The sequence below is a fragment of the Crocuta crocuta genome, unplaced genomic scaffold (genome assembly GCF_008692635.1).
Source record: "Crocuta crocuta isolate KB4526 unplaced genomic scaffold, BGI_CrCroc_1.0 scaffold299, whole genome shotgun sequence".
NCBI classification, from domain to species: Eukaryota; Metazoa; Chordata; class Mammalia; order Carnivora; family Hyaenidae; genus Crocuta; species Crocuta crocuta.
The window spans coordinates 8,853,016-8,874,585 of NW_027532747.1; the positions used below are offsets into that span (position 1 = coordinate 8,853,016).

The following is a 21,570-nucleotide window of genomic DNA, read 5'->3' on the forward strand; positions in this document are numbered from 1 at the left end:
CCCCCCCCCCCCCCCCTCAAAAAAAAAAAAAAAAAAAAAAAAAAAAAAAAAGGAAAAGAAAGCAAGAAAATCTTAGCACACTTCCTCAGCACCCGTCAGGCCCACACCTGACCTGATTTCTGTGTCTGGACGTAGCAGAACAAAGCACTGACTGTCCATAAGGCCAGCCTTAGTCCAAGAAAAGGTAAATTTTGTTTTATATCTGCCTTTGGAAGACAGAAAAGTATTTCAGGAAAAAATTCTGCCACAAACGTATGAATAGTGAGCGAGGTAGCATTTATAAATTTATCTGAAAAACTAAACAAAAAAATTTTTTTAATGCTTACTTATGTTTTTGAAAGAGAGACAGTGTGAGCTGGGGAGGGGCAGAGAGTGGAGACAGAATCCAAACCAGGCTCCAGGCTCTGAGCTGTCAGCACAGAGCCCAACACGGGGCTCAAACCCACCAACCGCAAGATCACGACCGAAGCTGAAGTTGAATGTGTAACCTTGACTGAGCCATACAGGTGCCCCATGACTATTTTAAAGATCATACATTTTAGAATCATTATCACCCTTAAAAGTAGATAGACTCTCTTATTAGCCAGAAGAATGTTTTAGCCTCAATTCTGAAGTTCTTTTATTCTAAACTGCAAAATCCAAAGTCCAAAATAAGGGGTCTGGAATTAATTTTTCCCTGCCTGGTCATTTTTAATTCTTTTTCCAAGGACCTCTGCCAATGTCCCGGCCTTCCCCTCAGCCACGAGTGCGCTCTACAGACCCTGTGTGGCTGCCTCCCCCTCCTTCCCCCCAGGGCTGGAAAGGACTCCCAGTGAGGTCAGGCCTTTGATTGACCAACTGCTCCTGATTCCCCTTAGCTCCACCCGCAATCACCTCTTAAGGATCCAGGTTAAGACACACCGTCATTTGTTCATCCAAGAAGATAAACAATTTTTTCAAAATGTACAGACCTATGATTCAAATTCTGTAATGCAACATACATACCGTGCCTTCATCAGCAAATCTCTTGAGATAGTCTTTAAGTTCAGTCTTCAAGTCATTGTATTCTAAATTAAAACAACCAAAAAGGTACGTAGACTTTAGACAAGTCATTTGCTTTTAAAAGAAAGAGCTTCTTTCCCACTCACTGATGGCTGAGTAGGTTAATACTTTAAATTTTTCTCTAAATGGAACATGCATGGAAACTTGCTCCCAATTCCTCTCAAGTTCTTTCATTTTGATACTGAGGATCCTACTTCTTAAAACAAATAAACAAAACAAGCAAAAAAGTAAAAAAAAAAAAAAAATCCTCATTCCAAAAAGATTAGCTAAGAATTTTTTAAAGGGTTTCCTAGCTCTCTGGAATTCTAGTAGTTGAAATAATCTGGGACTCCTCAAACTTTAAGTTTCAAACTCGTTCACTCACTTAACAGTTCATATTATGTATGAGGCACCCTGAGGGCTACAAAAATCCTTCAAATGCAGCCTCCATCCTCAACAACCTTTTGGTCTAACAGAGGCAAAAGAAATCAATCAGATAGTTAAAAATAAAAGACAGAAATGATCAATGCCACAGAGGTGGCGGCACCTGAGTAGAAACTGACTGGGGTGGAAATTACTAAAATCAGTTGGGCATGCTGGAGGGAAAAGAATGTAAAAGCCTGCAATTACGGGCTCAGGGAGATTTTCCTGTCTGGTGGTTCCCTGTGAACCTCAAAGCAGCTTTGAGGACCTCAAAAAGATGACATGTGTTGCTCAGAAAGAAGATTCCTAATGCTCCATGAAAACTATTTCAATCGATGAACAAAGAAACTGATTTCCCATTATTCCATATTCATACATCTATCCTGAATCGAAACAGCACATTAAGGTTTCTCAAGCACATAACTATTCTAGCACCTAACTCTGATGCAGTGGTAATAACGGCTAAATACGCAGCAATGCTACAGTTAGGCGCGCGTAACTGAGGCCTACTCTATAATTCCAATTTTAAGCTTTTTTTGTATTAAATTAAAATCCTAGGTATTAGTAGTCCTCCTTATACATATTTCAACGGTGAAAGAAACTTTATGAACTTCATGACTTTTTGTTCAAACAGCATTTACCACAAATAAGTTCCACTTGCTGGACTCTGTCCATGCTGTTAAGGGTGTCCATTAAAGGGTCTCTCCTGTCGGCTGCCTGGTCGACCTTGCCCTTGTTTTCGTAAGCCAGAACTGTGTCATACTCATCCGTCAGGAACAGGACATCTAGCTCGCCATACATTTTCTTCAAAAAATAAAACCAGTTTCCCATTAGAACATATGTATGTCATTCTCAGGAAGTCAACCTCATGAGAATCACTACAAGTTTATTTATTTATTTTTTTAGATTAATTACCCAAAAAGCCCGAGCCTTGTAGTACAGAATTGCCTGAATGATTTATTCTTTTTGCCCAAATCTCTTTTAGGAATCTCCCAACTTCCCAGTAGGTGTTACGTGGTCTAAAAGATCTTTATTTAAAAACCATTAAAAAGAATTTTTTATGTTTTTATTTATTTCTGAGAGAGAGAGAGAGACACACACAGCATGAGCAGGGGAGGGTCAGAGAGAGAGGGAGACACAGAATCAGAAGCAGACTCCAGGCTCTGAGCCAGCTGTCAGCACAGAGTCCGACGCAGGACTCAAACCCACGAACTGCGAGATCATGACCTGAGCCGAAGTCGGACGCTTAACTGACTGAGACACCCAGGTGCCCCTAAAAAAATTTTTTTAATTAAAAATGAAAACCACTAACTTACTGTAACTTTCAAGACATTTTTATTCCCAAGCAAATTCTATGATATAAAAAAGATAAGAATTCCTATTTTCCACTAAAATGAAGGTTAAAAAAAAGTGAAGTAAATAAATACTATGTAATTCTTAATTTCTTCCATAAGGATTCAGACTGCAAATAGCATTTCATAAATTTGCTTGCTATGAAATATTTTAGAGTTCTCTATAGTCCTAGCATCAATTTCATACATATATTTTTCAGAAGGTCTTATTCTAGGCATCAGTCGATAAAACACAGTAATGGTACCCTTGATCAGGCACTCACCATACAGTCTTTGCAGGTACATAACTTGCTACGCCAGTTCAGGGGCCAATAGGCAGCTGTGTCTTTCTTTATAAACTGCTTAGCATTAAGCTCCTGAAGTTTGCAGCCAGACTGTGATTCTGTGTTAAGATGTTGATTCTTAAGTCCTGTCTGAAATAAAATTAAGTTTTGAAGTGTGTTTTTCACACTGACAGTTTTCGTAGCTTAGATTGTATAAAGGAATTTCTTTAGGCAAAGGGTACTTTACAATCGAGATCCAAAGCTACAGGGTTTACAGAATTAATTTTGCTTAAGCTTTACTTCTCTGATGGCTTATATTTCATATGTTACCTGGAGACCAGATTCAGAACCAGAGCTGGTACATGGTTCACTAGTCTGCTCTGCTTTAACTTCCTTGACACCATCCTTTCCATGTTCTGGAACATCCTCTTTGAGGGTACTATCTTGATCTCCATTTTCAGGTTTGAGGACTTCCTGATCACCTATTCCATCAACATTCAGCACCAACCCATCATCCTCCGCAGATACTTTGGTTACTGTGGGTTCAATGAAAGGAAACACACATACACATCCACAGTGAAATCACTAAGTCTGATTAAAAAAAGATTTCAGAATCAGGAAAAAGAGAAAGTCAACCTTAATCTCTGGAATAAGGTGAAAGGAATGATCAGCTCTTCCTTAGGTTATGCCTGCCTAATCCAGAGTTCAAATAATTGAACAGTTCATTTAAAAATGTCAATCATGGGGCACCTGACTGGCTTAGTTGGAGGAGCATGTGACTCTTGATCTCAGAGTCCTGAGTTCAAGCCCCACATTCAGTGTAGAGATTACTTAGATAGATAAATCTTTAAAAATAAATAAATAGGGGCGCCTGGGTGGCTCAGTCGGTTGAGTGTCCGACTTCAGCTCAGGTCATGATCCATGGTTAATAGGTTCGAGCCCTGCACTGGGCTGTGTTGACAGCTCGGAGCTGGAGCCTGCTTTCAGTTCTGTGTCTCCCCTTCTCTGCCCCTCCCCTGCTTGCATGCTGTCTCTCTCTCAAAAAATAAATAAACATTAAATATAAATAAATAAATAAAAATTGAAAATTAAAAAAAAAAATAGGGGCACCTAGTGGCTCAGTCAGTTATGCGTCTGGCTTTGGCTCAGGTCATGATTCATGATTCAAGCCCCGCAGTGGGCCCTGTGGTGACGGCTTAGAGCCTGGAGCCTGCTTTGGATTCTGTGTCTCCTCCTCTCTCTGCCCCTCTCTCACTTGCATTCGGTCTCTCTTAAAAATAAACATTAAAAAAATAAAACCAATCACTACCTTAAGCATTTTCTATGTAAAGGAAAAAGAAAAATATTGCAGGTGGTAAAAAGAGGTAGGATACCTCAAGAAGCAAGAAGCAGGAAAAGGTTTAACTACAAACACAGGTAGAAGGGTAGTTTTGAAAAAAAAAACCAGCGTCTCTCAATGAGAGGAAGGAATAAAAAAGGATGGATATGGACCCAGAAATACTGTCAAAAAAAGAAAAGAAATGATAAGGAAGCTCATGTTGAATGATGGCATTTTGATTTAATGGGAAATGAGGCCATCTGTTGACAGGGGAGGAAATGAAGGGAGAGGGGGAGGAATGATTAAGAAGACCAATGAATACAGGTCCAGTGGAAAAGTGAGAAATGTAACTGGAAAGGTATGAATACAAGGAGGGCACACCAGGTTTAAGAACTTTCAGACAGGGGCATTGAGTGGTCCAGTTGATTAAGCATCTGACTCTTAATTTTGGCTCAAGTCACAGTTTCACGGTTTGTGAGATGGAGCCCTGAGTCGGGCTCTGCGCTGACAGCACGGAGCCTCCTGCTTGGGATTCTTTCTCCCCTCTCTCCCTTACCCAGCTTGTGCGCTCTCTTGAAAAACAAACAAAAAACCCCAAAACTTAAATACTTTAGAAAAAAAAAAAAAAAAGAACTTTGAGACAAATCAAAAGTATAGGGTGAGATTTTAGGTATGTGGCTATGCTGTCTGTGGTTTGTATGGTGAAATGTCCCCTGAAGGTGAGAAGGGCAAGAAATTATGAGGTCAGAACAGTAGATACTAGGAGTAAAGGCCACTAAAAATAAATTAAGGAACACATTTGCATTACCAGTAAAATTAAGTAATGCCTTGAGACCATTCGTTGCTGATTAGTTGTTTTGAGCCAATTTCTTCGTGCACAATAAAAGCACCAGGTAAAAACTATACCCCACCCCTCCCGACCAAAAGCATATCTTATATTTAAGAACAATTTATTCCAGGGGCGCCTGGGTGGCTCTGGGGGAGCCAGTCGGTTAAGCGTCCAACCTCGGTTCAGGTCATGATCTCACCGTTCCTGAGTGTGAGCCCCGTGTCAGGCTCTGGGCTGACAGCTCAGAGCCTGGACCCTGTTTCAGATTCTGTGTCTCCCTCTCTCTTTCTGCCCCTCTCCTGCTTGTGCTCTATCTCTCTCTCTCAAAAATAAATAAACATTAAAAAAGAAAAATTAAAAACCAAAAAAATAAAAACATTAAACAAACGAACAAACGAAAGAACAACTTATTCTGGTTCTGTTTATCTTTCAAGTCCCATTCAAAAACTGCCTCCTCCATTTTCCCTAGTTCTGGTCTCTCTTTTTTTTTAATGTTTTTTATTTATTTCTAGGAGAGAGAGAGAGAGAGACAGCGTGAGCAGGGGAGGGTCAGAGAGAGAGGGAGTCACAGACTGAAACAGGCTCCAGGCTCTGAGCTGGCAGTCAGCACAGAGCCCGACGCGGGGCTCGAACCCACGAACCGCGAGATCATGACCTAAGCAAAGTCGGACGCTTAACCGACTAAGCCACCCAGGCGCCCCACCCTAGTTCTGGTCTCATCCAGCCTCTGCAGCGTGTTATCTACACATAGATTTGTTCTCGGTAGTCTCCCAACCGAGCACCTTGTGGAAAGGGAATGTCCCTTACACTTTTTCTACACTTCAGAGTCTGGTCAAAAACAGCTGCTAAAAATTCTGGCCTGAACAGAGACATGTCACAAGTACAGGTCTGCGGCACACCAGCTCCACAAGACACCCACCTGCCAATTGTGCAGCGTAAGCCCACAAGAAGGAGCAGCGCTTCATACACGCCGGGCACACCATCTCCTGGAAATCCCCGCTCTCCGGGGGAGTGGCACCAAGATGCTGTGAATACAGAAAACCCACTCTTTTTCTTATAATCTCCAAGTTGTCCGAAATGCTCACTATTCAATAAATATTGCAACAGAACACTGATCATATCTTTACAGTTTCTTTCGGTCGTGAGATCAAACCCTAGGTCAGACTCTATGCTGAGCCTGGAGCCTGCTTGGGATTCGCTCTCCCTCTGTCTCTGCTCCCCCCCCTCCCCCCCCCNAAAAAAATTAACATTAAAAAAAAATAAAACAACAACAACAACGTTAAAAGCTTTCCTTACCCTTCCATGGAACCAGTCTTCACAGACTACACACTGGATCATCTCATCTGGAATCTAACACGGAAAAGCAGTTTGTATGTTAAGATTACAACGAATTATGGGACACAAGTAAATCTGGCAAACAGCAGAACTAGATATGAAGTAATTCTCTGTACCGATTCTGTGAGACTGCTATCCACATGCCCATAGTCAAGAGGCCAGGGAGAAACAGCGGGTCACAGGGCCAAAGAAGTTCACTCTACATGAACTCGTGTTGCAGAAAGGTTACACTGAGATGAGCCCTTTGGAAATGGCCGTCAAAGCTGGTCCACTTTGGTTACTCTGCATCTGACTCTTGCAAGACTTTATAAGGAACATCTCATTTACATGGAAATCAAGACCCAGGAAAGTGAGATGAATTGACTGATGTAGAATGTGACAAACCCACATTCTTCAAGCCCTTCATTTTACTTAAATTGAAAAGCAAATATTATAAACAATCTCTTGCTAATATGGACAGCAACAACTTCCCTAATTTGAATCAGTTAAGAAATTAAATTCTGGCCCAGGAAAATGATATACCAAAGGGCACAGAGTGTTTTTAGAATGATTTTCCTTTCATTCCCAGACTTTCGTATCTACTGATTAATACCCAGTGTTGTTCTGTCCTTTCCCTATTGTAACTTCTTAAACGGGGAAAAAAAGCATATATGCTTATATACATATGTCCACATATATACACACACACGTATATAAAACATACACATAAATAAAGCAGTTTTATTCTTTCTTCTACCTTGATCAATTTATTCAGCATCTTATTTTTTGTTTTTTGATTTAACACTGTTATAACACTTTACCCAATACCTTAAAATATCCAGTTTTAAGGTTTTATCTTTGTTAACTCAAAGATATCTTCAATTTGTTCCTCTATATAATTTGGTTCAATAATTACAGTTCCAAGACAACTAGAAAGCAAGGAAGACGGCAGAAGGCTAATTTCTCTAAACATAAAGCACTCCCTCAAATCAGTAAATACACAAACAAAATCCAACCCAGTCAAAATATGGGCCAAGAGGGGCACCTGAGCGTCTGACTTCGGCTCAGGTCATGATCTCACGGTTCGTGGGTTCGATCCCCACATCGGGCTCTGTGCTGACAGCTAGGTCAGAGCCTGGAGCCTGCTTCAGATTCTGTGTCTCCTTCTTTCCCTGCCCCTCCCGTGTTCATGCTCTGTCTCATTCTGTCTTTCAATAATAAATAAATGTAAAAATATATATATACTTTTTAACTCAAAAATATATATATGGGCCAAGAATATGAAAGGGCAATTTAGAGAAGTTATTACAAATGTCCAATAACTCATGAAAGATGCAGAATCTCACTCAGGGAAAAGAAAAAAGATATACCTCTTCATCTATTAAGATAGCAAAATTTAAAAAGACTGGTAATACATAGAGCTGACAGAGTATTGGAAACAAAACACTATCACCTAATGTTGGTGACTGAACTCTTCTGACAGAGGTAATCACAATTTTCTTTTATTTTTTGAAGCAGTCTTTTTATTTAAAAAAAATTTTTTTTATGTTCATTTATTTTTGAGAGAGAGAGACAGAGTGTGAGTGGAGGAGGGGCAGGGAGGGAGAGAGGGAGGGGGGGGGAGAGAGAGAGAGACAGACAGACAGACAGACAGACAGACACATAGAATCTGAAGTAGGCTCCAGGCTCTGAACTGTCAGCTCTGAGCCCCTGATGTGGGGCTCGAACTCACGAATGGTGAGATCACAATCTAAGCCGAAGTCATACGTTCAAGCAACGGAACCCCCCAGGCGCCCCAACACAATTCTAAATATAAATATCATACGTCTCATCAGTTCTACCTCTATGTATCCATAAATACTTGCAGGAATATTACTGAATCATATTACTGTATAAGGATGTTCATTGCAGCTTTCTTTAGAATGCTGAAAGATGAGACCCCACGAGTTTGCTACAGCACATTTAGGTAACGAACTTACAGCAAGTCACATTATGAGTACTTGGCTGTGATCAGAACAAGGTGGATTTGTGTTATTTAGTATGGAAAGAAGTCTATGATATACTGAGAAGCGAGAAAAGCAAGTTGCAAAAGTGAACATATCGAATTTTCACTTCTGTTAAAAGGGGACTACAAATTCAAACACACATGACTTACGTGGGGACAGAAAGAGGTCTAAAAACAGATACGCCAAAAAGTATTAGCAGTGGTTATATCTGGGAAGTAAGATGGAGTGAGGAAGAAAAATTCTATTTATTTATTTTTAATTTTTTAAATGTTTTTTTTTTAATTTATTTCTGAGAGAGAGAGACAGACAGACAGACAGACAGAGACAGTGTGAGCAGGAGACGGTCAGAAAGACAGGGACATACAGAATCTGAAGCAGGCTCGAGGATTTGAGCTAGCTGTCAGCACAGAGCCCGATGTGGGGCTGAAACCCATGAACCGGGAGATCATGACCCGAGCTGAAGCCAGATGCTCAACCGACAGAGCCACCAAGGCACCCCAAAATATTCCTTTTAAATTCTGTGTGTACTTTTTTTCCTTCTAATTTTGTGCAAACTTCTAATTGAGGATCCAGTCTGCNTTTATTTTTAATTTTTTAAATGTTTTTTTTTTAATTTATTTCTGAGAGAGAGAGAGAGACAGACAGACAGAGACAGTGTGAGCAGGGGACGGTCAGAAAGACAGGGACATACAGAATCTGAAGCAGGCTCAAGGATTTGAGCTAGCTGTCAGCACAGAGCCCGATGTGGGGCTGAAACCCATGAACCGGGAGATCATGACCCGAGCTGAAGCCAGATGCTCAACCGACTGAGCCACCAAGGCACCCCAAAATATTCCTTTTAAATTCTGTGTGTACTTTTTTTCCTTCTAATTTTGTGCAAACTTCTAATTGAGGATCCAGTCTGCACATTTCTTTTCTTCCATGGAGGCAAGAAGTTGAAAATAATTGTTTGGAGGGTGCTTGGGGGTGGGTGGGGCAGTGGAGCAGGCAGGCAATGAGACAGAGGAAGGAAGAAAGCACTGGCCTTGAGCATGTCTTTTCCAATATTTCATTCTTATAACGTACAGCGAGCAGAAAAGCCACAATCTGTACCAGTTATAGCTCCAGCCCAGACTCCTAAGAAAGGATAAACCTAGAAGCCTCTCACGATCCCCAAATCCCTTCTGAACAGCTATAGAGGCCCAGACTGGACAACAGGCTAAGGAGTGAAGGCTAGAGATATTAATCTCCAATTAACCTCCAATTCTCTTACCTCATCTTCAGGATCAGGATAAGGTCTCTTGCAAATGCAGTACAATCCAAAAAAGTTGTCATTGTACTTATTGCCAGAATTTATCTTTGCTTTGTCCTGAAAGACATTAATTTCAACATGTAATATGGTCTAATTTTAACTATAATTTCAGGCATCATGAAAATATAAATTATTAATAGCATATAAATATAATATATATATAGCATATATATTATATATATAATATATATATTATATATAGCAATATATATATTATATTTATAATATAGCATCAATGTTTTATAGTGAGATATAATAAATACCATGACAACAGTAATCAAATCTCATAAATTTCATGTTGCATGAAGTTAATGCATTCCTTAATTTCTGCATTAAATACCTTCCTCCCCAGAAGCTGGTTTTTAACTATCAAAACACAAAGAAAAAGAATTCACGCCTATTTAAAGGATATTTTTTCCAGGATACAGAGAATAAATTGGATTTTTTGTACCTTCTTGGTAGTAAATGGGGAAACCAAATACATCCATTAACAAAATGCTGATAAAATTATAAATATCATCAAGCTCTATAAATGAAAATTGGCCTGGATTTTCAAAGGACTTTTTTTTTTTATTTTTTTAAAGAGAGAATGCACAAGAGAGGCAAAGGGGTAGAGGGAGAGAAAGGGAGAATCTTAAGCACGGCTCTACGTTCAGTGCAGAGCCCAATCCAGGGCTCAATCCCACATCCCTGGGATCACGACCTGAGCTAAAATCAAAAGTCAGACACAACCAACTGAGCCACCCAGGAACCCCAAAGCACTTCTTAATGCCCAGCTGGGATAGCCAAAGCTCCCAAGGTAAAAAGCAAGTAAGAAAATGGTCTAAAAATAACCTTCAAAGGAGGGAAAAAGCATGATAGTTTTAGTAATTATGACTGAACAGTGTAAAATCCCTGACATTCTAGTTTCTGTTACTTCAGTAAATGTTATTGTGGAAGTATAGTTTTTATTAGGCAAAAAGCAGTGAAAAATCCCTGCATGCACCTAGCTCACGTTCACTATTACCAAGTTTTATTAATTCAGTTTTTAAAGTTATACACTTTGTTGGGGTGCCTGGATGGCTCAGTCTGTTAAGCGTCTGACTTAGGCTCAGGTCATGCTCTCACAGCTCGTGAGTTCAAGCCATGCATTGGGCTCTGTGCGGACAGGTCAGAGCCTAGAACCTGCTTCCGATTCTGTCTCCTTCTCTGCACACCACCCGCTCACACTCGCACTCTCTCTCAAAAATAAAATAAATGTTGAAAAATTAAAAAAAAAAAAGTTATACCCTTTGCTCAAAGCCTTAAAGGATGAACACAACCAACATACTTAAGCCTTAGCTACTTTAAAGAACATTCCCCACATATTACAATCTATAATGTGGGCTCTTAACAGGTCAGTTTTCCAATAAAATAAAACACTGAATATAGTCTAATACCAATTTGCCTACTTGGAAGAATAAGCATAAGAATTTCCTTTTTGGAAAATGTATGGTTTTCATCCACTCTGGCAAATATCCATCTCAGCTACTTTCAGTGCATTTTTACACTGCTTACTTACAGGAAATAATTTGCATTCCAAATTTTTAAACTTGCTGTTTCCGCAATCACAACGAAAGTTTCTGAAAAAAATGAGGGAGGGCCGATTTTAGTTTTTTTTTTTTTAAATCTAATGAGTTACCCTTTAAATTTACTTCACAACCCCTTGCCTTTCAACTCGTTTCTAGGATTTAAAAAGTGACCTTGGTTGTTGTTCATGTGTCCCATCTGAAATTTCTCCAAGCACAGAATAAAAGATTTAATAGTTTGGAAAATTAACATGCATAGAAATATTTATATCACACATACATACACACACATGTAAAATAATGACAAAGAAGGATGACTAGTTTGAGTTTGTACAATAATGTATTTTTTAAGTTTTTATTTAAATTCTAGGGACTACATATGGTAAAAGTAGTTGCAGGTGTAATATTTTAAAAGGCCCTCTAGAAAAACTATTCGAATTATATCATATAAAACAATTACATTAAATCTTACCAGGGCACAAGTCCTTTAAGTGGAAAAACAAGAAAAAAGTGCAGGTGGAAAAGAATGTAAACATTTAAAAGGCCTCCAGCACGAATCTCGGTTTTTACCTTTTTGTGTAGAGCTCAAATAGCTTATGACTTCCATGGCATTCGTAGCTGCAAGCAAGGCAAATTCCTGCTGGTTCTTTTCCCTCTGGGGTGCAGGTACTACAAGCATAGAGTGCTTGTCTCTTTACTGAGCCCTAAAAGCCACAAAATGGAAGGAGAATATTACATCTGGGAGGCCCAAAACACTGTTGAGTGTTTTTTCGTGGCATTATATTTGCACTATGTAGTGCTTCAGTTTTATACAATTTTTTTCTTAGAATGATAGTTGAAAATTCTCAGGAAGCTGAAAATAAGAATCAGCTGGCCTGCACCAACATTTTAACACATGAAAATGTAGGCGAGTGTGTACAGGCTTATGTTAGCAATATCACACTTATAATTTTGGAAAAACACTTGTGAATCCACCAAAAAGAATCCTTTTGATTTTAGGAGATGCATGCTGAAATATTTAGAGTGTCATGATGTCTGGAACTTCTTTTCAAGTGGTTCTGGGCAGGGGGAACGGAGGGGGTGTATTATACAGAGGAGAGACATAAAAACAAATGTGGCAAAAGTGAGTATGTGAAAGAGGTACACAGGTGTTCATAATAGTATTCTTTCAACTTATCTGTAGATTAAAATTTTTTCACAATTAAAAATTTGAAGGAAAAAAACAGGCAAAGCCTTTAGAAATCTTGACGATGGTTACCCTCCTCCAGGAAGGAGGGAAGCAGAGAAGCTTCTGGGATGCCAGTAACGTTCTATTTCTTGATCTGGGGGACTCCACACATGCATATGTTCACTTTTTTCCCCAAACCATACACATGATGTGTGCGTTTTCCACATTATTTTACTACAGTAAAAAGAAAAAAATTAGGAAGTCCATTTATAAAGCTAACTGCGTTTCAAAAATAGCTTACACTCGTGTTTTTTCAAGGAAAGCAGAAAAAAGTTGTTTCAGTGGTGACCAAAGGTTTTAAATTTTAAAATACCAGCCAACATCTGAGACTGTCCGTGGATACCGGGTTTTTTCAACAATCTAACCCCCGTGCAGGGTTAAACTCAACTGGTCACCGATGACAACTGGTATTATGAGCTCAGTCCACACCACATAATGACCCCAAGTCTCTCACCTCATCCCCCAATGTTGCCACCCCACCGGCCTAGGCAACCTTCTTCCTACCAATTCTCACTCCGTGTAAAGTTTTCTTCTACCCACCTTTCTCCATTTTTGTGCCTAGAAATAAAGGATGAGTCACCAAACGCTACAACACACCCCCTCAAATCCTGATTCACAACGTCTTCCAAACGCCAAATTTACCCTCCGAGCAAATCCTTTCCCCTCCTCCCTCCTTTGCCAGTGCCACCTGCTGTCGTGGTTCCGGTCTATTTCCATGGGGGGCGGACTGCGGACAGACACCATACTTGCGTCGCCTCGCCAAAAACAAAACGAAACAAAACAAAAAAACCTACCAGCTAGTACTTGTCAAACTAAATTGCAGAGGATTCGCTGTCAAGGAGCCCAGCTCCGGGAGATTTTCAAATCCAGAGCTCTCTCCATGAACTCTGCTTCGACACTCCCATTCGGTTCCAAATAAACACTCTTAGGATGGGAAAAGTAAGGACAAAGATGTCGGAATTCGAGAGGTCACGGGGATAGTTTCTGAAAAGCAGCCGAGGCACGGAGAAGAGAAGGGAGAGGAAGGAAAGCGCAGGGGCCGAAGCCCAGAGAATCCTGAGGGACCAGACGGAGGCAGACCGCGGGGGGCGGGGGGGGGGGGCCCTGCTGGAAACAAGCTGAGAAGGGGAACCCGGGAGACTGAGGTTTAGGGGCAGCTGGGCCTGGGCCGGGGAAGCCTACGACGAGCGGCGGCCTNGAGGTTCAGCGGGAGCCCGGGGAAGGCGCGGCCAGGGCCGCGCGCCCACCTGCGAGTAGGAGCACTTCTCGGAGTCGCTGCCGCCCAGCACGGCGCACGCTTCATTCTCCAGCTCCTCGTCCTCCTCTAGTACGTCGACCAACGATACCACCGGCTCCAGCTCCGACTGCCGCCCGGCGGACCCCTCCGCCCCGGCCATCCTCAACTGTCAGCCGGACCGCCGCTCGGCCCGGGCGGAGGCGGGAAAAGCGGCCGCGAGAGGCGTGGCCGGAGGAGGCGGGGCCCAGTGCGAAGAACCAATCTCAAGGAAGGGAAGCTAAGGAAGGGGGAGGAGCAACTTCCGACAAACGGAAGTCCCTCCTCTCCCTTCTCCCGCCTGCGCCGGGCTGCGCCCACCGCGATTGACTTCCGCTTCCGGGTGGCGCTAGCAGTCGCTAGCCTGCGAAGCTCTGCCGTCGCCATGGAGTTGTTGGGCGAATATGTCGGGCTGGATGGGCAGCGGCAGCAGCTGCGGGTGCCCTGTGAAGTGCCGGCCGACGCCGATCCTTATGAGGCCCTGTTGTCTGGCGTGGCCCAGATGAGAGAGCTGGTGGCAGAGCTCTTCGGCCCCCTGGTAGAGCAGGAAGCGCAAGACCGGGTGGCGGCGGCTCCAGAAGAGGCCTTGGACGGTGAGCCCTGAGAAGGTGCTGGAGCGACAGGAGGGCGGGGCAGGGGAGCCGGGGTAGAGTGGCCGACTTGAAGCTAGTGAGCCTCGGGGGAAGAAGAATCCAACTAAAAATTGTTAGCACTTACCGCCATATTATCCAGGCTGCTTCTGTTTAAGCGTTTTCACGACTCTCTTTTCATGTGTATCACAAAACGCGTGCTGAATGCCGACTACTTGTGCCAGGCTGTGAGCTGTGCTCTTGAGAAAGAATGAGGAGGTGAATGCCACTCAGTTCCTGGCTTTGCGAAACTCTCAAGCTGGTGGGGGTTAGACAACACTTATTAACAGATTGGAAGTAAGTCCCTACAGCTCTCAGTTAACTATTGCAAACTGAGAGGACCCACGAAGCTTTGGGGTGGGGGTGGGGCAGGGGAAGGGTTTGAGCTGCATGTTGAAGGATGAAAGGAGCATTACTTTTTTAACATGTTTGTAATTGAACGAAATTACACGAATTTACAAAATTTCACGAAGTCACGAACGTTAAGAAGACTGTTCTGCCATCAAAAAGAATGAAATCTTGCCATTTGCAACAACTTGGATAGAGCTAGAGTGTATTAGGTTAAGCAAAATAAGTCCGAGAAAGACAAATACCGGATTTCACTCATGTGGAATTTAAGATCAAAACAGATGAGCATAACGGAAGCAAAAATAATATAAAAACAGAGAGGAAGATACCATAAGAGACTCTTAAGTACAGAGAACAAAAAGGGTTGCTGGGAGGGTGTTGGGTGGGGGGATGGGTTAAATGGGCAAGAGGGAATTGTTGGGATGAGAGCTGAGTGTTCTATGTAGTGATGAATCACTACATTCTATTCATTATTACACTGTGTGTTAACTAACTTGGATGTAAATTTTTTAAAAAATAAGTAATTAACTTTAGAATTGATTTCAAAATAAGTTCTGAAGATTTCAGTTTAAGGAGTGTTTTAACTCCCAGGGACTCCTTTCCATATCCCAACTTAGAAGGTGCAATTTGAAAGGAGAAATGTGAAATTTAAGTCTTGTCTGGAATACAGAAAGAGGTAGGTACCTTTTCTGTCCAGAGCTGAAGGATCTAAGAACTAAATATTGGAGTCAGGACTCTTAATGGGCTTACACTGTACTATGCTTTCCCTATTTTTTTGCATCTTGTTTATATCATGGTAATTGCGATTTTGTGAAGGAGCCAGTTGAGAACGTTACACTGAGTTCAGACAATAGATCGGTTCCATGGATATATATACACTGGGGGCAGCAATGTATTGAGAATGAAGTCCTGTCTCTGGGCTCCAGAAGTACTTCTGTAATCTCTTGAAAATGTTATCATTGGCGTAAGGATGAGTATAGCTAGAGCCATTTCTTAAAATATCATTACTTGTTGAAAAACTAACTGCCACTTATTAATGGTAGGTCAGTAATATATTTGTATCAGAGGACATGTTTTTGTTTACTTAATGAAGACCCCCTAAAGCTTAGGTCTGAATTTCCTTTGTTAAAAGTAATCGAGATTGACATGGTGCATTTTGTGTTCTATGAATTCTTTCTCAACAAATATACAAAACTTAAAATTGTACCAATTACTAAAGAAAAGTGATAGAACTCAGTATTAAAAAGTACTCAGGACTAAAATCGGCTTACAAACAATCCAGTTGCCAAATATGAAAGGATTTGAATAGACGGTTCTCTAAATAAGATGTACAAATGGCCAATAAAAGCTCATGAAAAACTGTTTAGCATCACTGGCCACTGGGAACTCCTGTTGAACCATAAGGAAATACCACTTCATGCTCACTAGGATGACTGTAATCAAAAACAATAACAAGTGTTGGCCAGAATGTGAAGAAATTGGAGTCCTTAGATATTGCAGGTGGAAATATGAAATGATATGCCTTCTTTGGAAAATGGTTTGGCAGTTTCTCAAAAAGTTAAAGTTGCCTTATGACCCAGTAATTCCACTCCTAGGAACCCCTAGTTCCACTCCTAGGTGTCCAAAGAGAACTGGAAACCTACGTTCACATACAGACTTATGCATGAATATTCATAGCAGCATTATTATAATAGCTAGAAAGTGGAAAACAGCACAGGGCCCATCAGCTGATGCCTGGATAAACAATGTGGTGTATCCATCAATGAAGTATTATTCAACAATAAAAAGGAATGAAGCCCCAATAAATGCTATAGCGTGAATGAACGCTCGAAAATATGTGAAGTGAGAGCAGACACAAAAGATCGCATATTTTAGGATTCCATTTATATGAAATGTCTGGAGCAGACAAATCTATGGAGATAGAAAGTAGATTAAAGGTTGCCAAGGACTAAGGGGAATTAGGTGTGTGATTTCTCGGATGATGAATATGTTCTAGAATTAGATAGCTGTGACGGTAGCTCAACTACAAATCAATAAATTGTACACTTTAAAAGTGAATATTATGGTGTATGGATTATATCTCCAGAAAAGTGATAGATAAGAAAAATTTTAAACACCAAAATTACTTAAATCTTTTTAGCCATACATACTTTGAATCCGATGTATGCATGACTATTAATCCTTAAAGTGAAAATGGTCTCATTATCAACCGTTTTAGTAATCTATTTCTTTGAACCACTGATCATATTGTCATACAACAAATATTTATTTTAAAAGGTGATGATGAAGATGATGCAGAAGAAGAAAATAACATTGATAACAGAACTAACTTAGATGGACCATCTGCGAAACGGCCCAAACCACCAACTTAGATGGACCATCTGCGAAACGGCCCAAACCACCATCTTAACAATAGCTTTTATGAAATTTAAAAGACTGCTACTGTATCCGAATTATTACCCGCTGACATTTAGGAAAAGACTGGTGCTCTAATTTGGAAAAGCATTTGTTTTATTCCCCTAGGACAATTTTGTCAAAAAAATGCATCTTGTGTTTATACCAAAGAAAGATAAAATAAATGTTTAGAAATGAATCTGTTTTCTTGAGTGAGAAATAAATGTCATACTATGGAAATAACTAGAACACTAACTGATATATAAAATCCTCTAAGTTGGCAACTGAATTTTTATTGTTATCTACTTATTTAATAACCATTGAATTAAACTGTGTGATGTCTACATCTTATGGCTTCTGCTTGTTATAAAAAGTACATCATAGTCTTGTACAATAACATTTCAAAGAAGATGTAAGTAGAGAAGTCGGATATTAAATTTAAGAATGGCGGTTCTGTGTAAGAAGAAGGAAAATGGGAATAGAGAGAAATACTGAAGAGGGAGATGAGCCCTTGAGAGTGACCCAAGGATACGTGGAGCCCATGCTCATACCCAGTATACAGACATCCAGAGATGATACTATTCAATGAATATATATATTTAACTTGTAACTTAAGAGAACGAAGTTGGGTGTGCTTTTATGCTGTAACATGTTCTGTATATAAACACAAATGGAAGTCTTAAACAATCTATGTTGACTTTACCTTGAGGTATTTCTCATCCTGTATCTACACTTTGATTAGACTGTTGAATCCTTTAATATACATATATATTGGGGCGCCTGGGTGGCTCAGTTGGTTAAGCCTCCCACCTCACTCAGGTCATGATCTGGCGGCTCATGGGTTCAAGCCCCACGTCGGGCTCTGTGCTGACAGCCAGCTCAGAGCCTGGAGCCTGCTTCCGATTCTGTGTCTCCCTCTCGCTCTCTGACCCTCCCTCGCTCATGCTCGCTCTCTTTCTGTCTCAAAAATAAATAAAGATTAAAAAAATTAAAAAATAAAGTACATATATATTCCTAAAATATGTGTGTGTATTCCTTTTCTGCTTGTTGATGGGACCAAGGCATTTTTTTATTTGTGCATGTTTCCTGGTTCATTTAGATAGCTAAAGTGCAAAGAAATCAAGTAACATGTATCTCAGGAAATACAAATAATTATAGAATTTTAGAATTGGAAGTAATCTTACAGATTACATAGGACTTATTTCCAAGATGAATCGAACCTTAGAAGAGGTGTTTGTCCTGAATTTGAGCTAAACATTGGCAGAGACAGGTTGCACACATAGTCTTTAATAGATTACCAAAATACCCAAAGAGCAGATTATCATGGTACTTTCCCAATTACATATTGTGAAATCTATAGTTTACAAAGTACATACAATTAAGGAAACTGAAATTTAGATACCTTTTCATATATATATACATTTTTAACATTTATTTATTTTGAGAGAGAGAGACAGCACATGCAAGTCAGGGAGGGCTAGAGGGAGAGGGAGAGAGAATCCTAAGCAGGCTCCATACTGTCATCACGAGCTCACCATGGGGCTCGATCTCACAACCATGAGATCATGACCTGAGCTGAAATCAGGAGTCGGATGCATGACCAACTGAGCCACAAGTTGCCCCGATACCTTTTCATATCTTTAAAGTATTGTTTTACTTGGAACATCAGCTTCCATTAAGTCTCCTATGTAATCAAAACAATACCAAAAAGAAAAAAAGAATACTAGGAAAAGTTCTATAAATGGTCAGAAATTTCCTTGTTTAGTTTGTGATAATGTCTCTAGTATTAGCACTTTGACTCTGTTACTGACTTACGATCATCTTTTTCTTCATACAATCCTTAAAAAAACTTTTCAGCACAGTTAAAATAGTTCATTTTAAGTTTTTCTTTTTTAAAGGTTATTACTGTTTTTTAGTAATCTCTACAGCAACACGGTGCTCAAACTCATGACCCCAAGATCAAGAGTCACATGATGTCCCTACCAAGCCAGCCAGGTGCCCCCAAAATAGTTTATATTTTTGAAGTAATAGCTGGATTTTCCTCCTGAATATTCTTTTTTATTTTTTTTCCTTTGTTTAGTAAATATAAGGAAAAAATTTCAAGATATTTGTGCTTGTGGTCCAGTGTTTTGAGATCTGGGTTATAGGTCTGATCAGTCTTTTCCTTAATTTTAATGTTGATTCTAGGGTCGCCTGGGTGGCTCAGTTGGTTAAGTGTCTGACTTCAGCTCAGGTCATGGTCTCACAGCTTGTGAGTTTTGAGCCCCACATCAGGCTCTGTGCTAACAGCTCAGAGCCTGGAGCCTGCTTTGGATTCTATGTCTCCCTCTTTCTCTGCCCTTCTCACACTCATGCTCTGACTCTCACAAATAAATAAACATTAAAAAAATTTTTTTAAAATTTTAATACTGATTCTAACCCTAATACTGTTTGCTTCATAAGTGAGCTACATGTGTGACAAAAAAGGTCAGTGTGAAGGCCCAGTATACAAGTGCTTTGCCTGGCTTTCTAATCTGATTTGTAAGAGTACAAATATAGCCACAGGCAAGCAGGACACAGTTAATCTCTGAACTTCTTTTGAGTTTACTTTCATACAGGAAAGTCAGCCTCCCAATCCTAGCTAAAAATAAGCTTAACGCCAGATTTAGATAAGTAATCTTTTAAAAGGTGAGACATGGAGTTTAAAATATGAACTATATGGACATTTGCAACATACTGGTTTTTCCAAAAGTGCTTTTGTATCCCAAGAAATATTTGTTTTAATAGCATTCTGTGGAACCTGTTACAATAGGTTGGTGTTTGTAAGTTAGAAAGTTTGAAGATTTTTTAAAAATAACTTGGGAAGAGGGATGCTTGGCTGGCTCAGTTGGTAGAGCATGTGACTTTTTTTTTTTTAATGTTTATTTTTGAGAGAGAGAGAGACAGAGTACAAGTGAGGGAGGGGCAGAGAGAGAGGGAGACACAGAATCGGAAGCAGGCTTCAGGCTCTGAGCTGTCCGAACGGAGCCTGCGCAGGGCTTGAACCCACAAACCACAAGATCACCACCTGAGCTGAAGTCTGATGCTTCACTGAGCAACTCAGGCACCCCTAGAGCATGTGACTCTTGTTCTCAGAGTCAGGCGTTCAAGGCCCATTTTGGGTGCAGAGCTTACTTTCTAAAAAATTAATTTGGGGCACCTAGGTGGCTCAGTTGGTTAAGTGTCCAACTCAGTTTTGGCTCAGGTCATGATCTCATGGTTTCATGGTTTCCAGCCCCACCTTGGGCTCTGTGCTGACAGTGCAGAGCTTGCTTGGGATTCTGTCTCTCTTCCTCTTGCTCTGCCCCTCTCCCACTCATGCTCTCTCTCAAAATAGATAAACTTAAAAAAAAATTTAATTAATTTGGGGCGAAGAAAAACTTACTTTGAAAACAATATGGGAAGTTTTGTCCCCCCCCCCATTTAGAGATAATGTTCATTCATACCCAGAGGACTTCTGCTTCTCCAACTGGTCACCTTTCAAGCCCTCAACCAAGTGACCTCCTTTACCTGTCTAGTTCTTCCCTGTCCTTCAGATTTCAACTTAAACACTTCCTCCAGGAGACTTTCCTGGCTTCCTGGGTGATGTTAGGTCCTCACGCTGTGTGTGTCCTGGTAGCTAGCCCCTGGCACTTCCTCCCACCTTGTATTATGAAATGCACTTTAGGGGCGCCTGGGTGGCTCAGTCAGTTAAGCATCCGACTTTGCCTCAGGTCATGATCTCAGGGTTCTGTGAGTTCGAGCCCCACATCAGGCTCTTTGCTGCCACTTTGGAGCCCGCTTTGGATCCTCTGTCTCCCTCTCACTGCCCTTCCCCTGCTCATGGGTGCACATATGCGCGCTCTCTGAAAAACATTAACAAAATTTTTTAATAATAAAGTGAAATATACTTTATTAGAATTATTCCTTCAGGGGAAAGGGAAAAAATTATCCTTTGGCTACTTAGAATTTTTTTAATTTTTAGTAAAAAAATTTTTGTTATTCCGAAGGCTTGTACTTTAAAAGGAAATAAGTTTAGGTTTTCTTCCAAATGATAAAATCATTTGGAGACACTATGACCCTCAGTTTATTGTATAGTACTTTTTTTTCCATAGTTCCTCTTTTTTTAAAAAAAATGTTTTATTTATTTCTGAGAGAGAGAAAGAGAGGACGTGAGCAGGGGAGGGTCAGAGAGAGAGGGAGATACAGAATCTGAAACAGGCTCCAGGCTCTGAGCTAGCTGTCAGCACAGAGCCCGACATGGGACTCGAACCCACAAACCTTGAGATTATGACCTGAGCTGAAGCCAGATGCTTAACCGACTGAGCCACCCAGGTG

The 21,570-nt window shown here is 40.6% G+C and overlaps 2 protein-coding genes across 2 annotated transcripts in view; one reads left to right on the forward strand and one right to left on the reverse strand.

The window, feature by feature from the left end:
* The window catches only part of UBR7 (ubiquitin protein ligase E3 component n-recognin 7), an 18,777-nt gene extending 4,615 nt beyond the window's left edge, over positions 1-14,162 (reverse strand). Inside the window, exons 1-10 of the mRNA XM_077780802.1 lie at positions 13,839-14,162; positions 11,934-12,067; positions 11,357-11,417; positions 9,778-9,873; positions 6,502-6,555; positions 6,125-6,230; positions 3,389-3,594; positions 3,059-3,208; positions 2,085-2,247; positions 985-1,046 (exon numbers count right to left, since the gene is read on the reverse strand). Coding sequence (XP_077636928.1) covers positions 985-1,046; positions 2,085-2,247; positions 3,059-3,208; positions 3,389-3,594; positions 6,125-6,230; positions 6,502-6,555; positions 9,778-9,873; positions 11,357-11,417; positions 11,934-12,067; positions 13,839-13,988 — 1,182 coding nt within the window. The 5' untranslated portion in view covers positions 13,989-14,162. The remainder of the gene's footprint in view (positions 1-984; positions 1,047-2,084; positions 2,248-3,058; positions 3,209-3,388; positions 3,595-6,124; positions 6,231-6,501; positions 6,556-9,777; positions 9,874-11,356; positions 11,418-11,933; positions 12,068-13,838) is intronic.
* A 16-nt stretch (positions 14,163-14,178) lies between these two features.
* On the forward strand, positions 14,179-17,434 carry GON7 (GON7 subunit of KEOPS complex). Its single transcript, XM_077780803.1, has 2 exons — positions 14,179-14,457; positions 17,119-17,434. Exons 1-2 carry the CDS (start codon positions 14,250-14,252, stop codon positions 17,211-17,213), a joined length of 303 nt encoding a protein of 100 aa, XP_077636929.1. The 5' UTR covers positions 14,179-14,249; the 3' UTR covers positions 17,214-17,434.
* The last annotated feature ends 4,136 nt before the right edge of the window (positions 17,435-21,570 follow it).